Source organism: Protomyctophum parallelum (genome assembly GCF_964188405.1).
Source record: "Protomyctophum parallelum genome assembly, chromosome: 10".
Classification (NCBI taxonomy): domain Eukaryota; kingdom Metazoa; phylum Chordata; class Actinopteri; order Myctophiformes; family Myctophidae; genus Protomyctophum; species Protomyctophum parallelum.
In genome coordinates, this window is record NC_139704.1 from 46,874,291 (window position 1) to 46,895,887 (window position 21,597).

The 21,597-nt window shown below is 42.6% G+C and overlaps 2 protein-coding genes across 2 annotated transcripts; one reads left to right on the forward strand and one right to left on the reverse strand.

Moving 5' to 3' along the window:
* Window positions 1-285: 285 nt before the first annotated feature.
* Window positions 286-15,008, forward strand: pdlim1 (PDZ and LIM domain 1 (elfin); the record flags this gene model as incomplete). Its single annotated transcript, XM_083775370.1, has 7 exons — window positions 286-478; window positions 3,685-3,836; window positions 4,550-4,634; window positions 6,129-6,340; window positions 7,899-8,041; window positions 10,251-10,368; window positions 14,822-15,008. Exons 1-7 carry the CDS (start codon window positions 386-388, stop codon window positions 15,006-15,008), a joined length of 990 nt encoding a protein of 329 aa, XP_083631496.1. The 5' UTR covers window positions 286-385.
* A 4,015-nt stretch (window positions 15,009-19,023) lies between these two features.
* Window positions 19,024-19,599, reverse strand: neurog3 (neurogenin 3; the record flags this gene model as incomplete). The annotated part of the gene is made up of 1 exon (XM_083775075.1): window positions 19,024-19,599. The coding sequence occupies one exon, from the start codon at window positions 19,597-19,599 to the stop codon at window positions 19,024-19,026; it is 576 nt and encodes a 191-aa protein (XP_083631201.1).
* Between the last annotated feature and the right edge of the window lie 1,998 nt (window positions 19,600-21,597).

Below are 21,597 nucleotides of genomic sequence, written 5' to 3' on the forward strand. Positions count from 1 at the left end.
GTCGACTAAAACTAGACTAACACCAACACATTCCAGGTGACTAAAATGTGACTAAAACTAAATTAAAACTATTCAAAAGACTATGACTAAAACTAAAATAGAAATTTGCTGCCAAAAACAACACTGCTTATCTGCGGGTTCTGAAAAACTATTCGTCCAACTTTTAACCACTAAAGTTGGAACCGCCCCGCCTCCCTCTATCCCTCCCTCCCCTCCCCTTATTCACACACAGATCCGAACCAGCTCATGTCACACATCTCTGTCTGTTGTAGGAAGTATAATATCGGATCTAGACTCCACTCCACACACAACACGAATTTATACTGAGAAAGATCCATTCTTCTACGACGTCTTGCATTGTTTCAGTACCGTTATAAATACCACCATGCCTGTCCGTGTAGTCATGAAGGGTCCTGGACCTTGGGGGTTCCGACTGGTCGGCGGAAAGGACTTCGAGCAACCGCTGACTATCTCGCGGGTAAGTGTTGAATGTTAAGTCGTTTCTTTGTAAAATAAATAAATAAATAATAATCTTCTCATTATTCTGTTGTTTTAGCGCTGTGCGTTACGTTACTTACATGATCTGCCGTTTCCTTTTCTCACTTCATAAACTTTCACTACTGCACTTTTACAAACGTTCACACTTCACAAACTTTCACTAAGTGGAAAAATGTGTTGCAGTAAGCTACGTGCTGACCTCATGTAAATTGACCAAACCCAGAGGGATGTGTGTGTGTGTGTGTGTGTGTGTGTGTGTGTGTGTGTGTGTGTGTGTGTGTGTGTGTGATATGGCTGATAACATTTTTGATAACATTCTTCATTATAGTTCTCCAAATAGACATTGATCTATCCTATTCAAAGGCACACCCCCAGTTTTATTACTTTTAGTAGTCCAGTAAGGTGTGTACATCTTTATCCATTGTCCCATTAAGGTGCATGTGTACACCTTTATCTGTTATGTTCTGCTTGGCCAAAGCAAATACAGATATAGGTGAAATTGAGGCACATTACTGCATGTCCCTGTCATGTATGTGTGTGAGTGCTACAGGCAGCTTCATTTGGGTGTTGTGTTTTCTTAATGTATCTGTTTTGGGGTTTACAGAAGGCTATCATTCTGTGAAGTCGTGTCCTCCATTGCAACATTGTACAGCTAGCTTTACACGTTTTACAGTTTTATAGTACAGTTCTGCACTGTAAGCAGCAGATAATGGTTACAGTGCAGAACTGTACTATACTATAAAACTGTAAAGCAGCAGATAATGGTTGAAGATAGACAGTATGTACTTTGTCATTCCTCCATGTCTGTCTGCTTCCTACAGACCTAGTTGTAAATGTTGTTTCAGTGCATGGTCACTCGGTCGGTCGGTCTACTCCACCCATGGAAAAGTGATTAGGGATTCCACAGCACCATTCTGGAGCCTCATACTAGCTCCAAGCTTTTATCATAGATTGTGTCTTCTTGAGACAGACAGGTCTCAGCCCATACATACCACTGACTCAAATACACCTCTTTTAAGTGTTGCCACTTCTGCATGCCCCCGGGCTGCCTGGTGGCTCAGCCACAGACACAGAATGACCTAAACCTCTGACAGTAAGAGATTCTCTGTCATTTCCATCCTTTAAGTACAACCATAAAAAATGTTTACTTGACAACCAAACCTGTGACCATGTAGACTGTATAGACTAGAGTCTAAAAGTCTTAGTAGTGCACCTTGACATCATATCCTATAATACTTGAAAGCAATGATGCACTTTATGCACAAGTTACTTTACTCACAATTCTGCGTTGCGCTGCTGAACTATATAGATGCACCTTTTACCCTGTACTTTGTTTCTTGTACACTATATGGGTTCTTGAAGACTCATACGCTGAGTTGGCGGTGCCTGGATTTGAACCCATAAACTTGTGGTCCATTGGCCAGACACAATCAGTTATTTTATTATAAACGGCAAAATCATTCAGTGTTTTGTGTTTTTTTTTTGTCTCCTGGTTTTGGAGACACACAGTGTGTTCTCTGTTCATGTTTCACTAACAAACTTCTCTTCAACTGGGATTTCAGATAATTGTACAAGAGTTTTTCATACTGCTCAAAATGGAGGAATATCTGAGGGCGGATCTTACTTGTCAAAGTGACAGATGTGTTCCCCATGAGTGAAGGAACATGTGGAAACAAGTGCCATGAAATTTGGCCAAATGAGGCATGAGTTATGCCTGTTCAAAGGTTTCATTTAAAAAAATGCTATAGTGCCTGCCTTTGGCCAATTGGAGTAAGACTGGTTTCAGTGCTATTTGGCATGACCCTGTACCATACTGTAAACCAGGGGTCCTCAACTAGAAATGATGAAGGTCCACAAATATGTTTTTGAATAAGACCGAGGTCCGGTCCCATGCGCGGCGTCCATCGGAGAGCGGGGCTCTATGCCCGTTTAGTATGGTCAAGCCAAGCTTATACAAATCAGATCCCCTTCCAACCAACCAATAATGGGGTTCAGAGTGCAGGCCCGGAGTGGAACTCCAAATCATGCCGGGAGTTATACGCCCTGGCAGGCCACACTGCGCGCGAGCATTTTGGGGGCCCTTGGGGGACATTTTGGGGGCCTTTGCAGCAATTTCACATGAGAAATGTACCATCTGATGTTATTTATATTATTAAATTCTTCCCTCCATTAACATAAGACACACAATGTAGTTGTGCTGCAGCAACACTGCCTGAATTTAATTGAAATTGACTGTGGCTGGCCTGGCCTGAGCTTAGGAGAGATTTTTTTTTGCTGGCCTGACCTGATGCAAAAATATTTTTAATTGGCCTAGGGTCCGCAGAGAGGTGGTCCGCGGTCCGGTCGTGGACCGCGGTCCGCCAGTTGAGTACCCCTGCTGTAAACGAAACTTTCATAAGCTGCATGTATATGTATTATGGGCAGAAGAAGAGTTTTCACAAAACAGCGATTTTCATTGGCTCATAAAACCTTCATTATTTCACTTAAAGAAAATGTACTTCCAATTGTATTTGTCCGTATAGGTCCAAAGTTGTAGAAATCTTCGTTCATTTTTGATCAAAGATCCCGGGGGGAGATTTTAACTGTTTCATATAATTAAAAATGGCGCGTGATCATCAAAAAAATAAGAACACGTTACTTTGAGGAGACGCCAAATGGTTCATGAGCTATGCGTGGTTGAAGTTTGCATTTTCAATTCAGTGCTATAGCGCCACCCTTTGGCCAATGGTCGTGAGCTTTGCATCATCACCGTTTGGCATGGCCCTCTACCATGTTGCAGAGTTTCGCGAAAACCGACTGCACGGTTCAGCCAGAACTGCTATTTTGAAATGAATTGATTACCCTTTGGGACATACTTTTAATAAATGAAGCAAAAAAAAAAAAAAAAAAAAGGTTTGGCATGCCCATCCATGTTATCCATAAATAAACTCAACCACCTACTGGTAGCACTATGACCTTAAAAAATCACACTTGTGTGAAGTGATCATCATCCGTGCTCAGCCAATCAAATCATCAGTGGTACACACAGACATAGGAGGACCTAGCGCCCCTCTAAAAGAGAAAACAAACTAATGACAAAATCTGTCGCATGGACACAGATTTAATTTCCGTTGGCTTGCATTTAACTGATGCTGAATCCGATGACTATTTATTATGACATGCATTATGTTATTGCATCCTCTCTAGGTCTCCCCTGGCAGCAAAGCTGCACAGGCCGACATGTGCATCGGAGACGCCATCTTGGCTATTGATGGAGAGTCCACCGGCTTCATGACACACCTGCAAGCACAGAACAAGATCAAGGGCTGCTTGGAGGAAATGGTCCTCTCTATAGACAGGTAAGGATGTTGGCGTGCTCCTCCTGTCTGATGATCTGCACGCCCTCAGGTCTGAAGAGAGGACTGAGTCATAGGACACTACAGCTGTTGAGCGAGGGAGTGATGTGGTTTTGTTCGTTCATGTTTTGGGAAGGCGAGACTATCCTTGGTTTTACTTCACGTTCCAATTAACGATGTGTATATGGCACACTGTAATGCTATTCCATATTGTGATCTCAAGCATGTTTGAATATATATATATAAGTGAAGCAGACATTTTTTTGTTTGTTTGGATTGGGACTTTTTTCCCCCGTGAAATTAGGAGGAAAAAGTACAGCCTACTCGGGGTGAAATTAGAGGAACCAAAATAGACACTTAAGAACTACTGTATGTTGCATTCAAAAGTAGGGCCTCATCCCTTCACCAAAATAGACACTTACAAAGAACTATGTATGTCAAAAATGAGGTCTAATACAAGTTAACATTTGCATTTGATGATACCATCACTTGAGAGCACAGTTGCTCCTAAATAGTTGCACAGTGAGCGAATAATTTCAACCACATTGAATTTAAATCTCTGAAAAAATGGTAAATCAGGACAAATTTATGCCTCCCCATTAACTCTGAAAGTATCGAACGTGATTTATAGCACAGTCAAATGCTTTTCCAAGATGATACTAGCATATCCATTACACATCTTGAAGCATTCTGTGTGCTCTCTTCTTTTCTTTCAGATCGGAGACTAAACTGTGGTCGCCGCTTTCATCCGAGGAAGGGAAGTCCAATCCTTACAAGATGAATCTTGCAACAGAGCCACAGGTGTGTCTTCTGACTCCACATGAAAGATGTCGTGAGGCTGCCATTAGTCTTTAAAAAATGACTTGAGCTCTGTCATTTATAGAGAGTCAACATGGAAGTCATGTGCCCAGGTAGCCAATAAGCCATGCAGTTTCTGGAAGCCTGCACGTTCCCACAAAGCCAACAAAGGCTTGGTGGTTTTATACTACGACTGTACCCGACGATGAAGTCATTGTTTACTTCCCAACAGGCCAGTTCCTAGGAGACGGCACTTTATCAGCCAAGCTCTGACGCAAGACTCAGTTCCTGCCTAGTGCCTGCTGAGCGGAAAATAGAGGCCAAAGTGTGAATTCATGTAGGAAACGTGTGGTGTGTGACTGCTTTCTCACAGCTCACTATAGTAGTGCTTTTTTTTTGTTGCTCACACATACTCACTGTTTCAAGCACTTGTCTGTTTCCTTAATTGTCACCTGGATGTCCTTTCACTGTCCATGTCAGTGCTGTACTTTACCTACTTTTAGTAAAGAAAACATGTCTTATCCACAGTAGCTCCAGTCAGTAGCTACTATAGTGAGCAGAGTGGTGTTATTCTAACAGATAAATGTTGGATGCTTGAAGCATGAGCTATATTTGGAGGCATTTCCGCGTTCTTCCCACTGAAGGCATGAGCTAGGTTTGGAGGTATTTATGTGTTCACTACTTTGATCAGATGCCAGGCACATGCCTTGTGTATAATTTGAGGTCCATATTACTAGCTTTAAGTCCAAGGCTGAATCCATGTTTTTAAATTGAGGCCATATAAATAAATGATACAATGATCACCTTTTCTAAAGACCACAAGCTGCACTGCTTCGTGCATCCGTAACATAGCAGAAGTTGTGTGGTTTCACTAGACCATTTATTTATCCTCCAAACCAGTGGTTTTCAACCTATTTCACATTAAGGCCCATTATGTATTCGGCATTTGAGCCACGGACCACCATTTGATGACATTTAGCCTCTCAGACCCAACCTAAAAACCTTTTGTTGTCGTTGGATAAGGTTTTGTCTACAATTCCATGATTTTGGCAAACGTTTTATCAAAATAACAATTCTTCTACATTCTCTAATTGTGTAGACTTCCTGTAAATTAACTTAAGTAATGCACATTCCAATACAATAATGTAACTCTTGAGAGTGTAAAATGAAACTAAACCAAATTTGGTTTCATTTTACACTATAAGGGTCCATTTGGTTAGCAACTCTTCATCATTTAGCTGGGGACCACATGGAACCCCCTCAAGGACCACTGGTGGTCCCCGGACCACTGGTTGAAAACCACTGCTAAACATTGAGTCCCATTGGCTGTGAAAAAAAGGCTTTGTCTGAAAGCTTCTGTCTGTACCGTTGCATAACTTGCATTAACTTCTTTTGACACGAGTGTGTTGCATGTTTTGCAAGTCTCTTGTCTTTTGCTTTAAAGGAAAAAAAGGAAAAAAATAGCTCTGTTAACACAATTGAACGTGTAATTGACAGGAGATGAAACCCATTGGCTCGGCTCACAACCGGAGCGCTCTGCCATTCGCTGCCTTTGGTTCTGGGTCCACCGTAGTGACCAATCAGTACAACAACCCTGCGGGTCTCTACTCCTCGGAGAACATCCAGAACTTCAACTCGGCGGTGGACGATGTGAAATCCATCGCCGATGCTGCTTCTGCTGCTGCTGCTGCTACTGAACCCAGCAATGTGTGAGTTCATTTGGGCCCACAATCCTTTTCTCAACCAGTGAATACGTGGAGCATTCTCTTAGACTTAACTATATTTTCAGTAAACACGTCAACTCCATTTATCTAGTATGTTAATTTTAACCCATTCTGACCTGAGATCAGATTCATACGAGTTTTCCACTGGACACACACTGGTCTGATGAACCCATTCTGACCTGAGCTCAGATTCTAAAAATGTCAGTCGTTCTTCGATTTTTCAAAAAATAGCAGACCTACAAGCTCGTATCGCGCCACTCGGTGGCGCGATATGAGCTTGTAGATCTGCTATTTTTCAATAGCTAAAGCATAACATGATGCTGACACCAAAATGGGTGCCTGTTCAGAATGGGTAAATGAATATATTAGAATTGGTTACTGTTTGCGCCAAGCAGTGCCGCCGCTAGGCATACGCACTGTGCGTAGGGCACCACGCAGAGGGGGGACCAAACTGCACCGAGCCGATCCTCATAATAACTTTAATTTTCTCTGCAGCTCCGTCGCTTCAACAGTGGCGTGCACAGACATTTAGAGGGGCAGTTGCTCAAGTGAAAAAAGGGCACCTTGTGCAGCACGTGGAACCGGGCCGGTTGCCTTAATAGTGTGAGATTTATAGATTTTGTGGCATAAATCTATTAGAAGCTTTTTTTTTTATCAAGAATTGATTAATGTCACCATGGTTCACATACTGTGCAGTATGGTTTTTTTTCAAAAGGGACACATTTGTCCACAGGGAAAAGGGCTCTAGCACCCCCTAGTGTCTATCTGTGCACGCCGCGGACAAGCGTCTGTGCGTGCGTCCTCAAGTTGTATTACGTACCAATGTGGATCTGCTGAGATCTGTTAGTGCCCCCCCCCCTCTGCTCCCTGCCTGCTCTGTGTTAAAGTGTCATTTACAAATGACGAAAGTAGCTGATCTGCATGCTGGAACGCAACACTCTCATTATGGTTAGGACACCCAAATGGTGGACCAGCAGAGGTCCAGGCGCCAAAGTGTTGTCTGCTATAGTTGTGTACATAGTCAACCTAAAACACACAGCAATATCATTAAGTCAAGTTGAATGCTGAAAGTGTTTTGAGACTTAATGCTGAAAGTGTTTTGAGACTTAAATTAACACACAGGATGTTTTTCTTTATTTTTTTTATGTTCTGTTTATTCATTTTTTTTTTTTTTTTTACAAATATAGAAGTAAATTGAGAAATAAAAACAGAGTGACAACAACAAAACACAAACTCCAAAGAACATTCAAAACACAACAAAACAATAAAAACAATATATAAAAAATTAAAAACTCCAATATAGTCAATATAGCAGATCATGCAGATAGCAGATCATGGTCACAAACATTATCCAGACAAGGCAGGTTGGCCAGTCAGGTGACAGTTATTCAGGTTCAATCAAGTGTAAGGCGGTCAACATGAGATAGAAAAGGCACTCCAAATTAAGTCAATATGCAAAGCAGATCACGGTCACAAACATCATCCATATAAGACAGGTTTAACACACAGGATTTGACTGCTTATCCTCTCTCTTGCTGTCTAGACCAGACCCATCAAAGCCCGGCAAACGGCCGCCGGTCACAGAAGACTCTGAGGTGTACAAAATGCTGCAGGAGAACCAGGAGTCTGACGAGCCTCCTCGACAGTCGGCCTCCTTCAAAGTTCTTCAGGAGATTCTGGAGACGGGTAGGAAGGAATCCCACATATCATCACATAATGGTTCCCCCATAATAAGCCTGGGGGGGGACCCTGAATACACAGCTAGTGCTACCAGTCAGTTTAACCCATTTTGGGTGGGAACCCCTTTTGGTGTTTCAAGCATTATGTTCTACTTTAGCTATTGAAATATAGAAGATCTGCAAGCTCATAGCGTGGCACCGAGTGCCCGCGCTATGAGCTTGTAGGTCTGCTATTTTTTTTTAATCGTGAAAATGTGGCGCAAACCTTTGAATATAAATTCTGGGGGGGGGGTCCCTAAAACCGCCAAATGCAGATAAATCTGGGGGTCCTTGGCTTGACATCAAACAGGTTGAGCACCAATGACATAGAAACATAGGTTTTTCAGAAAACTGTCAGGATTTAGAAGACATTTGTAGAATCTGGTCTCAGGTCACTTAAACCCTGTTGTCTGGGGTCCCCCAGGGTCTATCATTGGGCCCCTCACGTCTTTGCCTCTAGTCTGCACCAAATCTCTGTTTAAAATAGCACCCTGAGAGCCAAGTGGTTAGGGCGCATACCTCATGCCAGGGTGCAAATGCTTTAGCCCCGTTTCCATTCCTGGCTGACCGGAACCATTTGCTGAATGTCATCCCTCTCTCCACCTTTTTAAAGGCATATTTTCGCCTAATGTTTGCCTGTCATGACATGCCCAAAATAGGGTCGCTAGGGTTCCAGTGGTTAAGATATAACGATATAACATTATATTTCCCGCCCTCTGTTTTGATGTTTCTCTTTGCGTAATCGGTAACGGACCACCCGCCCCCCCCCCCAGAAGCAAATATTTGAGTTAAAAACGTTCGCTCTGAAAGAATATATGTTCAAAGATTTGCGCCACATTTTCAAGATTTTTCAAAAATAGCAGAACTACAAGCTTGTAGCGCGGCACTCTGTGCTTGTAGATCTGCTATTTTTCCATAGCTAAAGTATAACATAATGCATAAAACACCAATAGGGGTTCCCGTTCTGAAAGGGTTACAATGAGAAAGTGTGAGGGTAGAACATCAGAGGTTGTAGGCAAGAACATATTGATCTAAAAATGTGAGCGTCTGTGCTTGTATGTCTCCACTGTGATGTGAGCGTCTGTGCTTGTATGTCTCCACTGTGATGTGAGCGTCTGTGCTTGTATGTCTCCACTGTGATGTGAGCGTCTGTGCTTGTATGTCTCCACTGTGATGTGAGCGTCTGCTTGTATGTCTCCACTGTGATGTGAGCGTCTGCTTGTATGTCTCCACTGTGATGTGAGCGTCTGCATGTATGTCTCCACTGTGATGTGAGCGTCTGCTTGTATGTCTTCCACTGTGATGTGAGCGTCTGCTTGTATGTCTCCACTGTGATGTGAGCGTCTGCTTGTATGTCTCCACTGTGATGTGAGCGTCTGTGCTTGTATGTCTCCACTGTGATGTAAGCGTCTGTGCTTGTATGTCTTCCACTGTGATGTAAGCGTCTGTGCTTGTATGTCTCCACTGTGATGTAAGCGTCTGTGCTTGTATGTCTCCACTGTGATGTAAGCGTCTGTGCTTGTATGTCTCCACTGTGATGTGAGCGTCTGTGCTTGTATGTCTCCACTGTGATGTGAGCGTCTGTGCTTGTATGTCTCCACTGTGATGTGAGCGTCTGTGCTTGTATGTCTCCACTGTGATGTGAGCGTCTGTGCTTGTATGTCTCCACTGTGATGTGAGCGTCTGTGCTTGTATGTCTCCACTGTGATGTGAGCGTCTGTGCTTGTATGTCGCCACTGTGATGTGAGCGTCTGTGCTTGTATGTCTCCACTGTGATGTGAGCGTCTGTGCTTGTATGTCTCCACTGTGATGTGAGTGTCTGTGCTTGTATGTCTCCACTGTGATGTAAGCGTCTGTGCTTGTATGTCTCCACTGTGATGTGAGTGTCTGTGCTTGTATGTCTCCACTGTGATGTGAGCGTCTGTGCTTGTATGTCTCCACTGTGATGTGAGTGTCTGTGCTTGTATGTCTCCACTGTGATGTGAGCGTCTGTGCTTGTATGTCTCCACTGTGATGTGAGCGTCTGTGCTTGTATGTCTCCACTGTGATGTGAGCGTCTGTGCTTGTATGTCTCCACTGTGATGTGAGCGTCTGTGCTTGTACTGTCTGTCTCCACTGTCCTGTCGGTAGGTGACCCTGTGACCTCTGCTTGTATGTCTCCACTGTGATCTCTATAGGTGACAATGAGAAGCCGTCGGGGTTCAGGAGCGTCAGGGCACCCACATCAAAAGTTGGAGGATTAGTGGGAAATGCAGATAAATTACCCATATGTGACAAATGTGGATCAGGGATTGTGTAAGTAGCCCTATCTCTCAGTCTTTGTTTTACTGGTGATCTGTATATCTAGTGTGTGGAAGAGTCATTGGTCACTTGAAAATATATACAATACAAGTATAATATACAAAGAAAATGAGTGACTATTATGCCAATGATGCACCGAATATTCGTCTGCAGAAAATATTCGGCAGAATAAATGTTTTAGGACCCATAATAGTGATTATTATTTAAGTTAAGTTTTGTCATAACCATTTATTTCGCCATAAATCAGGTAGCTTTAAGGTACGGCCATGACAACAATGGTAGGAAAAATATATATATTATATAATCATCATATTCGGGTATTCGGTTTTCGGCCAACTGTTGACTATATTTGGTATTCGGTTTCAGCCAAGAATTTCCCTTTCGGTGCATCCCTAATTTATATCTATAGGACACTAATTTGAAATGGCTTTATGGCCTAATGAGAGTCAATTTGGGCGGGAACCCCCTTTTGGTGTTTTTATGAAAATAGCAGATCTACAAGCTATGAGCATGTAGATCTGCTATTTTTTTTTAATCGTGAAAATGTGGCGCAAATCATTGAATATTCTTTTAGAGCGAACATTTTTAACTCAAATCTTTGCTTCTGGGGGGGTCCCTGGAACAACATATTTTCAGATGGGGGTCGGCAGCCAATTACATATAATTTTGGGGGTCCATGACATGAAATATTGAGCACCACTGATAATTATAACTGTCAGCATTTAGAAGACATTTTTTAAATTTCGATGTCATGCCTAAATGGGTTAAAAAAAAAAAGATTGTACTTTCCTTTTGGGCTTTGTCTCCACCTTGTGGTTGATTTGATTCTTTCCGGGAACGGCACAGGATAGGGTTTCTGTCACTGTAATTGGCTGATGTTGGCAGGCTGACTGCATGCCTGCCATAAGTATGTAATTGAGGGGTTGTTAAGTCTTTGTTTAGGAGGTGTTAAGACTTAAGGGATGTCTTTAGGGTGTTTTGAGGAGGCTAAAGCGTGCCTTTGAAACAACGTTGTGGCACAAAGGCTTGTCTATTATGCTTACAGAACGCCTCTCTGGAGGACAGAGCAGAGAAACCACAGCCTCTTTATCATCTGGAACTTGGAACACATTATTATTATTATCTAAACCTTTTATGTCTGTAATATTTTGTTCTTAACTTTTATTTAGTTATGATGAATTCCTCGGTCAACATTTATATTTATTCATTATGTCTTAAAGGTATATTCAGTGATTTCACGCAAAAAACCTTAGGTTTCGTTTTGGGCTGTGGGACCCAGCCTTTCGTCCAATCAGGATAGAGAATCAAAAACGTAGTAGGGAGGATTATCACAACAAAACAAAAAAATAAGTGATATTTGAATTAAGTGAAATCACTGAATATACCTTTAAGGTCCTTACAGACTGGGTGCGGTTTTTGGGGAAAAAAATCTGAAAAACGCAAAGACCTTTAGTTGTACTTTAATTCATATAAAGGCCTACTGACTAACGGTCACTATAGGATAATTAATAGCTGATTTGAGAGACTGCCTCCAAACCTTAAAACAAGGTTTTATGGTTTTACGTTCTGGATTGCATGCATCTTTAATTTAAATTTACTTTCTATTGACTGCAGTTATTATGAAAAATATGCCTATTTTGCCTTTGGTGGAGCGAACAGAGTTCTAGTGTTGGGAAATATCATATACAGTATGTGAGCTATATTCTCCTTTCTCCTTATATATGATTGAACTAATACAATGACTTCCAGTTACATAAATGGTTAACATAAATTAAACATTCATTAAAGAAATAGAATAAAAAATTGTAATGTTATTAATCTGACACTAGGTTTTTATTGTAATTACAAGGAAGTGTTAGAACATTAATGTTAAAGTTTGCTAAGTTAAAACGTTGGTGAATCAAGTTTAAAAGGCTGCAATATGAAGAAAACATGATTGTGTTAAGTTGGCACGAAGCTGCATGATGACATTTAGACTTATACTTCGGTAGACTCAATGCGTATGGGCGGAGATTTTGGGATTCTTGCATATTTAATTTGCTGCGGTTTGCCTTCACACTGTCATCCGCAGCAGTTGGAAACGCAGCAGGGGGGACCTTTATCAATGTGTTCCATTCATAAACTAGCCTACACAGTGAAATCTATGGTGATAACATTATACTCATAACGTGCATGTGTCGTGCCGTCTGGGACTGGACCCCCCCTCCCCCCCCCCAGCTCTCTCGCTCTCACTATACGCACGCAGCCACGCACTTTTGGGCATGGAGGCACAGCGCCTCCATGCCTCCATGCGCTGCATAAAATATGCCTTCTCCGTCTCCAACTGTGTTCAGCTCCTCACCCGCCACATTATGTTTGCTTAATTGCATTCACACCTGCACCGAATCGTAATCAAGTGCGATTGGAAGCGAAGCGAAACCCCCGTTTTTCCTCAGAGTAAAATGCGGTTCTTTGATATGCATTAGGATTCGAATGAGCCTCCAGGATTCGTTTTAATCGCAGAAAAGCTCTCTGGTGTGAATGTCACCTTAGAGCAGACCTGGGCATTGTACGGCCCGCGGGCCAAATACGGCCCGCCGGCTGACTCTGACCGGCCCGTAAAAGATTACTTGATAATCCGAAAATAAAACATACTTTCTAATTACCTTATGGGTGGACTAAAACCGCATCGCTTTTATTTTGAAGCCCATGCATTCTCACAATATGCACGTCAACTGTGCACATGAATTGCGTGTGATTGAGAACCTGTCTTTCTTCCTTCACCCCCCTCATATGCGAAAATGTCGGCTTTTTGGATTTATTGTTGACTACAGTGAATGCAAATAGCCATGAAGCATGCAGCTCCACAACACGGTAGGCGCAGGCGCATGCTTACCAAACTTCCTTGCAGGAGGAAAAGTTAGATCCCATTATGCTTCATTGCTTTATTTAACCCGCCTCGCCAATAAAGTTAAGATGTTTTAAGATGCTGCCGTATGGCGGTGTTGCGCCCAGAATGTGGCATGCTTCTGAAGTTCAGAACGTTTGGGCGATGCGCCGTAGCTTGTGGATCGTCTCTTTTCGGCACACGAGTCGATCGACACCGTTGTACCACCAAGTAAATCTGGCAGAACGAACGTGCACACATCAACATACAGCGCCTGCCAGGCTGCCAAGTCTCAACAATACCATTACTGGTTGGCTTATTATTGTTTTCAGAACGTCGTTGTTTAATGGTTGCGATAGTAAGCAGCTCCTCCAGTGGCACCTCCAGTGTCCTCCGAATGGAACTATTAAGAGAGCTACCTCTAATGTTCTCATTGTTAAAAGAAAATGCTAGTATTTACAGGACTTGTAACTTAAACAAAAACATAGTTTTCAACTGGGAAAGGAAACGTCTCAAGCCTGCAAGAGTAGAAAGTAAAAAAAAATCACACCCATGTGAAGTGAGGGGTGCTCTTATTGTACATCATCATGATGTAAAATAGTCACTCTGCCTATAATTTGAGTCAAATGTTTCACATTTAGTTTACCATTGCTTTGCAAAACAATGCCATTTACTGCTATTTATATAGAAATAAAATTGATATTATGCATAATTAAGTTCAGCCTTTTGGCCCGGCCCTCCAAAATATTTTCTGTTTCTCATTTGGCCCCTTGGGAAAAATAATTGCTCACCCCTGCCTTAGAGTCTACAGTGTAGTCTACACTCTACAGTGTGTAGACTACAGAGTGATTGAACAGTGAACAGAAGTTATATAGCCTATATCCTATAGCCTCAATTAAACGGAAAACATTGTTCCCATTGTTCTGAAGCGAGTTCAGCAATACAGTGTGGCAAAAGTATACGCCAGGGGTCCTCAACTAGAAATGATGAAGGTCCACAAATATCTTTTTGAATAAGACCGAGGTCCGGTCCCATGCGCGGCGTCCATCGTCCAAATCAGGCCGGGAGTTATACGCCCTGGCAGGGCATAGCGCGCGCCAGAATTTTGGGGGCCCTTGGGGGACATTTTGGGGGCCTTTGCAGCAATTTCACATGAGAAATGTACCATCTGATGTTATTTATATTATTAACTTCTTCCCTCCATTAACATAAGACACACAATGTAGTTGTGCTGCAGCAACACTGCCTGAATTGAATTGAAATTGACTGTGGCTGGCCTGGCCTGACCTATAATTTGCCTAGGGTCCGCAGAGAGGTGGTCCGCCAGTTGAGTACCCCTGGTATACCCTATGGCCTATGTCTTATGTGTATTCCTCCACAAAGTCAAATGCATTGTCAATGCTGACCAGGGGAAAGGAACTGGTCGGAATAACGTGTTTCTTCCACGCGCTACGTCCGGCCGGTCAGGTGAAAAGAAGCAGCTTGGACTCCTCATGCATAGAAGGAAGCATGAGGTCAGTCCGTGAACTTTGAAATGTAAAAACCGTGAATGAACCGTGCTGTGATGTATTTGTCCAACAGGGGGATGATCGTCAAGTTGCGAGACAAGTTCCGTCACCCTGAATGCTACGCCTGCACAGACTGCGAGGTCAACCTCAAACAAAAGGGCCACTTCTTTGTGGAGGACCAGATATACTGTGAGAAGCACGCACGCGAGCGAATGACTCCACCGGAGGGCTACGACGTGGTCACCGTCTACCCCAAGTAGACCCCTCTCTGCTGGGCTACGACGTGGTCACCGTCTACCCCAAGTAGACCCCTCTCTGCTGGGCTACGACGTGGTCACCGTCTACCCCAAGTAGACCTCCCTCTCTGCTGCTCGGAACGGCTTTTTGGACTGCTGCACCTTCGCTATTATAGGATACGCCTCATAATCCAAGACTTTTCCTTACATTTGCTCATCCTGTGCAACTCCTCAGTGGTCATTTAACTCTGATCAGGGACGTGCACACATAGACATCAAAAGGCCCTTTTACCCGTCTATAAAACAACTGCCCTCTCTCCAAAGAAATGTACATGCCTCTCCTTTCCATGCCATGGCGGAAGGCAGCGTTCAGGAGAATTGCTTTTTTCCCCCCGAAGTCTCCTGAACTTGAACACCGAATTTTGGCGTTGAACAAATTTAATTTAGAAATCCATGTGTTGTACACCTGCATCTCATCTCCACTAGCTAAAGAGTGCTGGGTTGCTCCCTGAAAATAGCTGATCTACAAGCTCTCAATGCGTAGCACTGCAGCTTGTAGATCAGCTATTTTTGCTATTTTTTTCCAAAAGTGCCCTTTAATGGGATTTCAGCCCCTGACCCTTCTAACTAGGGATGGAGCTCGTTAATTTGTATTGATAGTGATCACCTTATCGAGCCCACTATGGAGCATTTTCTATTATTTTGTGGAAAGACGAGTATCTTTTACTAGGGCCTTCAAATATAGGCCTGGTACTTTTCTAACGGACAGAAGGCAATTGACCTTTTTACCAATAAAATAATATTAAAGAAACTGTTAACTGGTTAATGTATGTACCGCCACTTTAAAAGCGTAGGCCTAATTTACCTGGACAGCGCTGGTTGGCATTTACTTCTTCGCCTCTTGTTTAAACATGACCGGGCCATCCCTACTTCTAACACACTCTGCACGTCCCGGACTCTGATAGTGTACAACATGTAACCAAATGAACACGCTCAGAGTTCCAAATGGATACAGGAACAGATGACTTTATACCGTGTACTTCAGCGGAACTATGAACTTGTATTATAGCTTCGAAGCGGGCCACTTTTACACGTGAGATTAAAGTAGTCCGTCTTTGACTTATTTGCACATTTAGTACAAAAGGAGACGCATGATGACCAATGAATAAATATGATGTTGTAATAATTAATACATGCACTCATTTGTATACTCCCAAAAACCTTTTTGTTTCCCCCAACAAATCTCTAATTGCTGTCGGGGCAGAAACCTTGTATGCCCATATTTCAGCTTTATATGTTTATAGATTCGCTATTTTAACTAAGCATTATGTTATACCTTAGCTATTGAAAAATAGCAGATCTACAAGCTCATAGCGCGCCACCGAGTGGCGCGCTACGAGCTTGTAGGTCTGCTATTTTGGAAAATTTGTGAAAATGAGGCCCAAATCTTTGAAAATATATTCTTTCAGAAGACTTTATTTTTATTTCGAGGTCAGGCCTAAATGGGTTAAAATGTTTTTAAACTAAATAAAGTTCAGGACATAACGAGGGCTCCACCTGACAGCACCGGGTTGTTCCACCAGAAGCTTGAGGCAGAGATACAGCCACATGTACGTTGCTTTATATTGTGTTTATTATGTTCTTTGTGACATGAAAGAAAAGGGTCAAAACTGGCATGAGATGCAAGCCATAAATGACAGTTAATTATTCTTTTCATATTCTAAACAACATAAGGTGTTTCCTTATGCCTCAAAACAGCTCATAGACACCAAACCAAATTTTGCTGAATAAATATTTTTATCTTAAACCCTGATCGTCTTCACAAATGATTGTCTCCACCAGGCTGAAGGCTTGGGGAGAGAGTATGTTTTGCACATAGACTGTAAAAAATATGGACAAAGCGTTCCCCGGGTCTAACATGAACGTAAAATGAAGCCTGTAATAATATGCTAATTCCTGATGTAAGTCGCCATCTTTTGGTACCAGCTGGCCATTGGCTGGCTCCGTTTTGTACCAGCTGGTCATTGGCTGCCCAGACAACGAGGCGGGTCTTCCCCCCTTCTTCTCCGTTGGTTTTTATTTTGACTCGAGTGGGAGGAGAAGACTCTTGAGTGGGAGGGGAATCCCGATCATAGACTGTAACGGTAGCCACGCCCCTCAGAACATACGCGACTTTATGGTAATTTTTTTAATTAATGGGACCATAATTTTCCAAAAAGAATATTATGACATTAGAAATGAGACTTTAAACTAGTGACTGGAAGAAGAAAGTATTCATGACCATGTTTATTAAGGTAATACAGTCTAGGTGAAGTTGGGCCAAAATACATGGGCCTCTATGGAGCTATGGGGCTTTTTGGGTCCAGTCCAGCGCCACAACAGGCCATTATATGAACTACCGATTTCAAATGAGGCTTCACGAAATATCTGGCTGACTGCCCCCCTGGTTTTGCACTCCGTCCGTGTGTGTCCGTCCGTCTGTTACCAGTTAATCTCCGGCACCGTTAACCCGGTCGATGCCAAACTTTGCACACACACTCCCTGGATGCCAACGATGAACCTCTGGGCCCCACATTTTCCAGAACGGCCTGTTATAGCGCCACCAGGAGGCCGACTTTTGTAAAACAAATTTTTTTTATATTACTCCTCCATATTCTGTCCAAAAATCCCGCTAATCGTTACACAGTATCTCCATAGTCATGTGCTCAAGACAGATCTGTCCGATATTTCATATTGCATCCTAATTGGCTAATATTGGCTTTAAAATTTTGCAGGAATGGCCCGTTTTGAACAAAAAGCCTCAAATCATGAACGCAGCGTGCAATTTACGTGAAATCTTTCACAGACTTTCCTACTAGGCTGAGGAATATATCCCACCCCGTTCACATTGGCCTGTTATAGCGCCACCAACAGGTGGATTTTTGTAAAACACATTTTTGGAACAAAATGCCTCAAATCATCCAAATGCCATCCAAGACGTAAGAAGAATTTCACATTGGCCTATTATAGCGCCACCAGGAGGCCACAACCTGACCTGACCTGCCCTGGTGGAGACATGTCCTATTATAGCGCCACCAGGAGGCCACAACCTGACCTGCCCTGGTATGGTGGAGACCTGTCCTATTCTAGCGCCACCAGGAGGCCACAACCTGACCTGCCCTGGTATGGTGGAGACCTGTGCCCCGAGGGGCACTTTTTCTATAATTGGTTGTACTTCACGGCCTTATCGCCAACTCTGGCCATTGTGAGATTGTCCCACAAATACATGCAATGTTGTGAAAGATGCATACAAAATAAGGGTTGTGGAGTAAAGCAAGGAAGGATTATTCTTTTGATTAAAATATAAACGTATTAAAAAGTTAATCATTGCGTTGATTGTTCAGTAAACTCTGGAGCTCTTAAATGGACAGGAAATACATTTTCAGGTGGCTTGCTAATCAATTTAATTTAAAATCAATTTAAATTTGAATGTATCGGCTTCAATTCCAGGCTCCAGTTTGGTCTTATTTCATTGTGCCATTACCTGCTTCCCTCCTAATTGGATGCAATTGGTATCCCGAACTGAAAAAGCATTTTCTGCTTATACTAAAGAGCTGCTGCATGAACAAACACTATAATGTCGGCTCTATACTATCAGAACATAAAGCTATTTAAAGGTATATTCAGTGATTTCACTCAAAAAACCTTAGGTTTCGTTTTTGGCTGTGGGACCCAGCCTTTCGTCCAATCAGGATAGAGAGTCAAAAACGAAACCTATGGTTTTTTTGACCCCCAGGGGTTAACTGGGGACAGGGAGGAACTCCTTATATGGCCAGCACACTCTATAGTAGGGACTAGGGAGGATTATCACAACAAAACAAAAAATTTGAATTAAGTGAAATCACTGAATATACCTTTAACACTTAATTTCACAAACAAATAAATTACATTTAACCATTCGCAAATAAAACATTTTGAAGGCACATCTCACATAGCCATGCATGGTTCACATGACGCTCGTACTTCACGATAATCAGACAGTCATGTTTCAGGGCACATCTCACAAGTGCCTTCTAATGAACTTGGTTACCAGGTGTGACGCAAGGGGGGATGTGTCGTTCGAGGTACCGTAATACGGTGACGCTGCGCCCACTAGTTCGTCAGAAAACAAACCGCCCGGGCTGCCATATGTAGGCCTACCCGGTGGTGGGAAATAGTCTGAGACGTGCCCGGCACGTTGGTCGTCGGCCATGCGTAAAGACTCGGTCAGTGCCCAAATGTAGTTGTGCGCAAAGCGCAAAGTTTCGATCTTGGTCAACTTCGCGTCGTCCGGCAAAACCGGGAGGATGCTTCTCAGGCCGTCCAGGGCGGAGTTGAGGTTGTGCATCCGGTGGCGTTCTCTGTCGTTGGCCTTGGTCCTGCGCCTGCTCATCCCCCCCCTCTGTCCTCCAGACACTTTGTATTTGGTTGTTTGGCTTTGCGTTCTTGGTGCCGAGGCGACGTTTCCTTCACTGCGCGTCGGTTGTTTTCGACAGAGACGTCCCGTGGCAGTGGGGTCGTCTGGTGACGATGAGAGAGGCTCTGCATCTTTGGGTAGGCGCAGCTCGACAGGTGCGCCCTGCAGTTCCGGTAGCATCCTGCAGGTTCTAGCACGAGACAAACTGCATGGTTTAGGGCTATATTTATTACCATGATCAGCTGTTTCATTAAAGACATGTTCATTAGATACTAATAATATCCACAACATTTTGGTTTTTATAGGCTATAGCCTACTAGTACTATAGCCAGCCTAGTAATATTATCAAAAGCCTATATATGCCATCATCAACAACACACAAATGATATAGTTAATATACTTACTGTATAGCCTGGTAGTGTAGCTGGGTCTTAAACGGAGAGTTTGTGTGGTTTGTCTGTCTGTCTGTCTGTCTGTCTGTCTGTCAGTGTGAGAGCAGCTGACAGTGAGGGCTTGATGCTCATCTCTGTCATTTTATGTGCCCTTTATCTTATCTCGTTCTGTGGAGTGCGCCTGTCAAGTGGCCAATCAGCGCCCAGGCAGCGCTTCATGTCCTGCGTGGTGACTTTGCTCTGTGTTTATTATCTGCGGCGTTGTCTTTGTATAGTGGCTGCTATTCACTTCTATTGATATGCACTCTATGTGGCGCTTCAATGCACCGATTGTGATGACAAAATGTGCGCTATACTAACGACGCGGATCACAATGTATAGATCAGAAACGCTTACATTATTATTATAGTTCAATATTAATCAAACAGCATCATGCACCGTTTTACACCCGAACAATATGGTACGGTATAACTAATTGGCAATAAACTAACAAATGAAATTGTGATTTATGTATAGGCCTACTACATCATATGTTTTCATGGACAGATATTAACATCTTCATTTCATTGTTGTAAGCTATTAATGGTAGGCCAGGCCTAATTGACCATCTCCCCGCTACTTAAATTATGAACAATCAGTTCTTATGCCTCGATCATTATAGCCTATACTTTGAACAGGGCATCGCTTACAAAACACTCAGTCAAATGGTAGGCTATTTAACTCAAGATGATGTTGGAAAATCGTCTTTAAGGAGACATGTCTTTTTGTTATATTGTAAGCAAAGGAAATAACAATAACCCATAACGCCCGCATCACAACCTATAGGCCTATTTGCCCTTGTTCTTTACGGAATAACATGATAGATTGAAATAATGGGGTTAAAACACGTTGGAAGTCCAAAAGCCCTTATACACCACTTTACGCACTCCAAATACTGAACTTTACTGAGTAGTGTGCATATAATAAACGAAGGCCTATAAGATATGTTCCACTCTATAAGCAGGACTGCAGAGGAAATAACTGGATTTGTATAAGATCAATGTTCAACAATCAACACACATTCTAAATTGAAATTGAACTCCTCTGTTGCAGTGTTTGTGCGCATATAATTTGAGATTTTGGTAATCCCATGTTGAACATTTATGAACACTGAACATTTAATTTGACATTTTGGAGCCTGTTGCTTACAGTGTAGGCAGTTCCATTATAGCTATACATTTCTCTTTGTCCATAAAGCCTAAATAAACTAAACATTTTACAAATGTATTGAAAGGAACATGCAGTTCGTATTATTGCGTTAAAGCGCGATATGTTGGCAGTTTGATGAAGACCGGTGGACCTATGCGTAATGATAGGTCCACCGGACGAAAAGCATTTGAAAGAGTGAAACCTTTTGTCTGAACTGAGAGCACAAAGGATCCTGCTCTGTGTCACATCAATATCAACTACATTTATGCAAAACTGTGAACACAACTGTGTGCGCTATGACCTCCCCAAATTGCATCCAAATACCGCCCAATGGTTGGTGGCGCATTTTATTTTAAAGTATAGGTGATGTTAGTTTAACATTTTAAACGGTATAAGAATAATAGCCCATACATAAAGACTCCACCGTTTATACACGGGAGGATGGGAGTGTGGCACTGCTCAAACAACATTTACCAGCATTGCCAACAAAGGATCACAAGCACGTACTCCTTAACTTTCTGTCTAAATATGTATTTTGGGAGACCCTCTGATAACCATATGCTTTCAATAAAATGGACAAATACACACGTGCGATAGG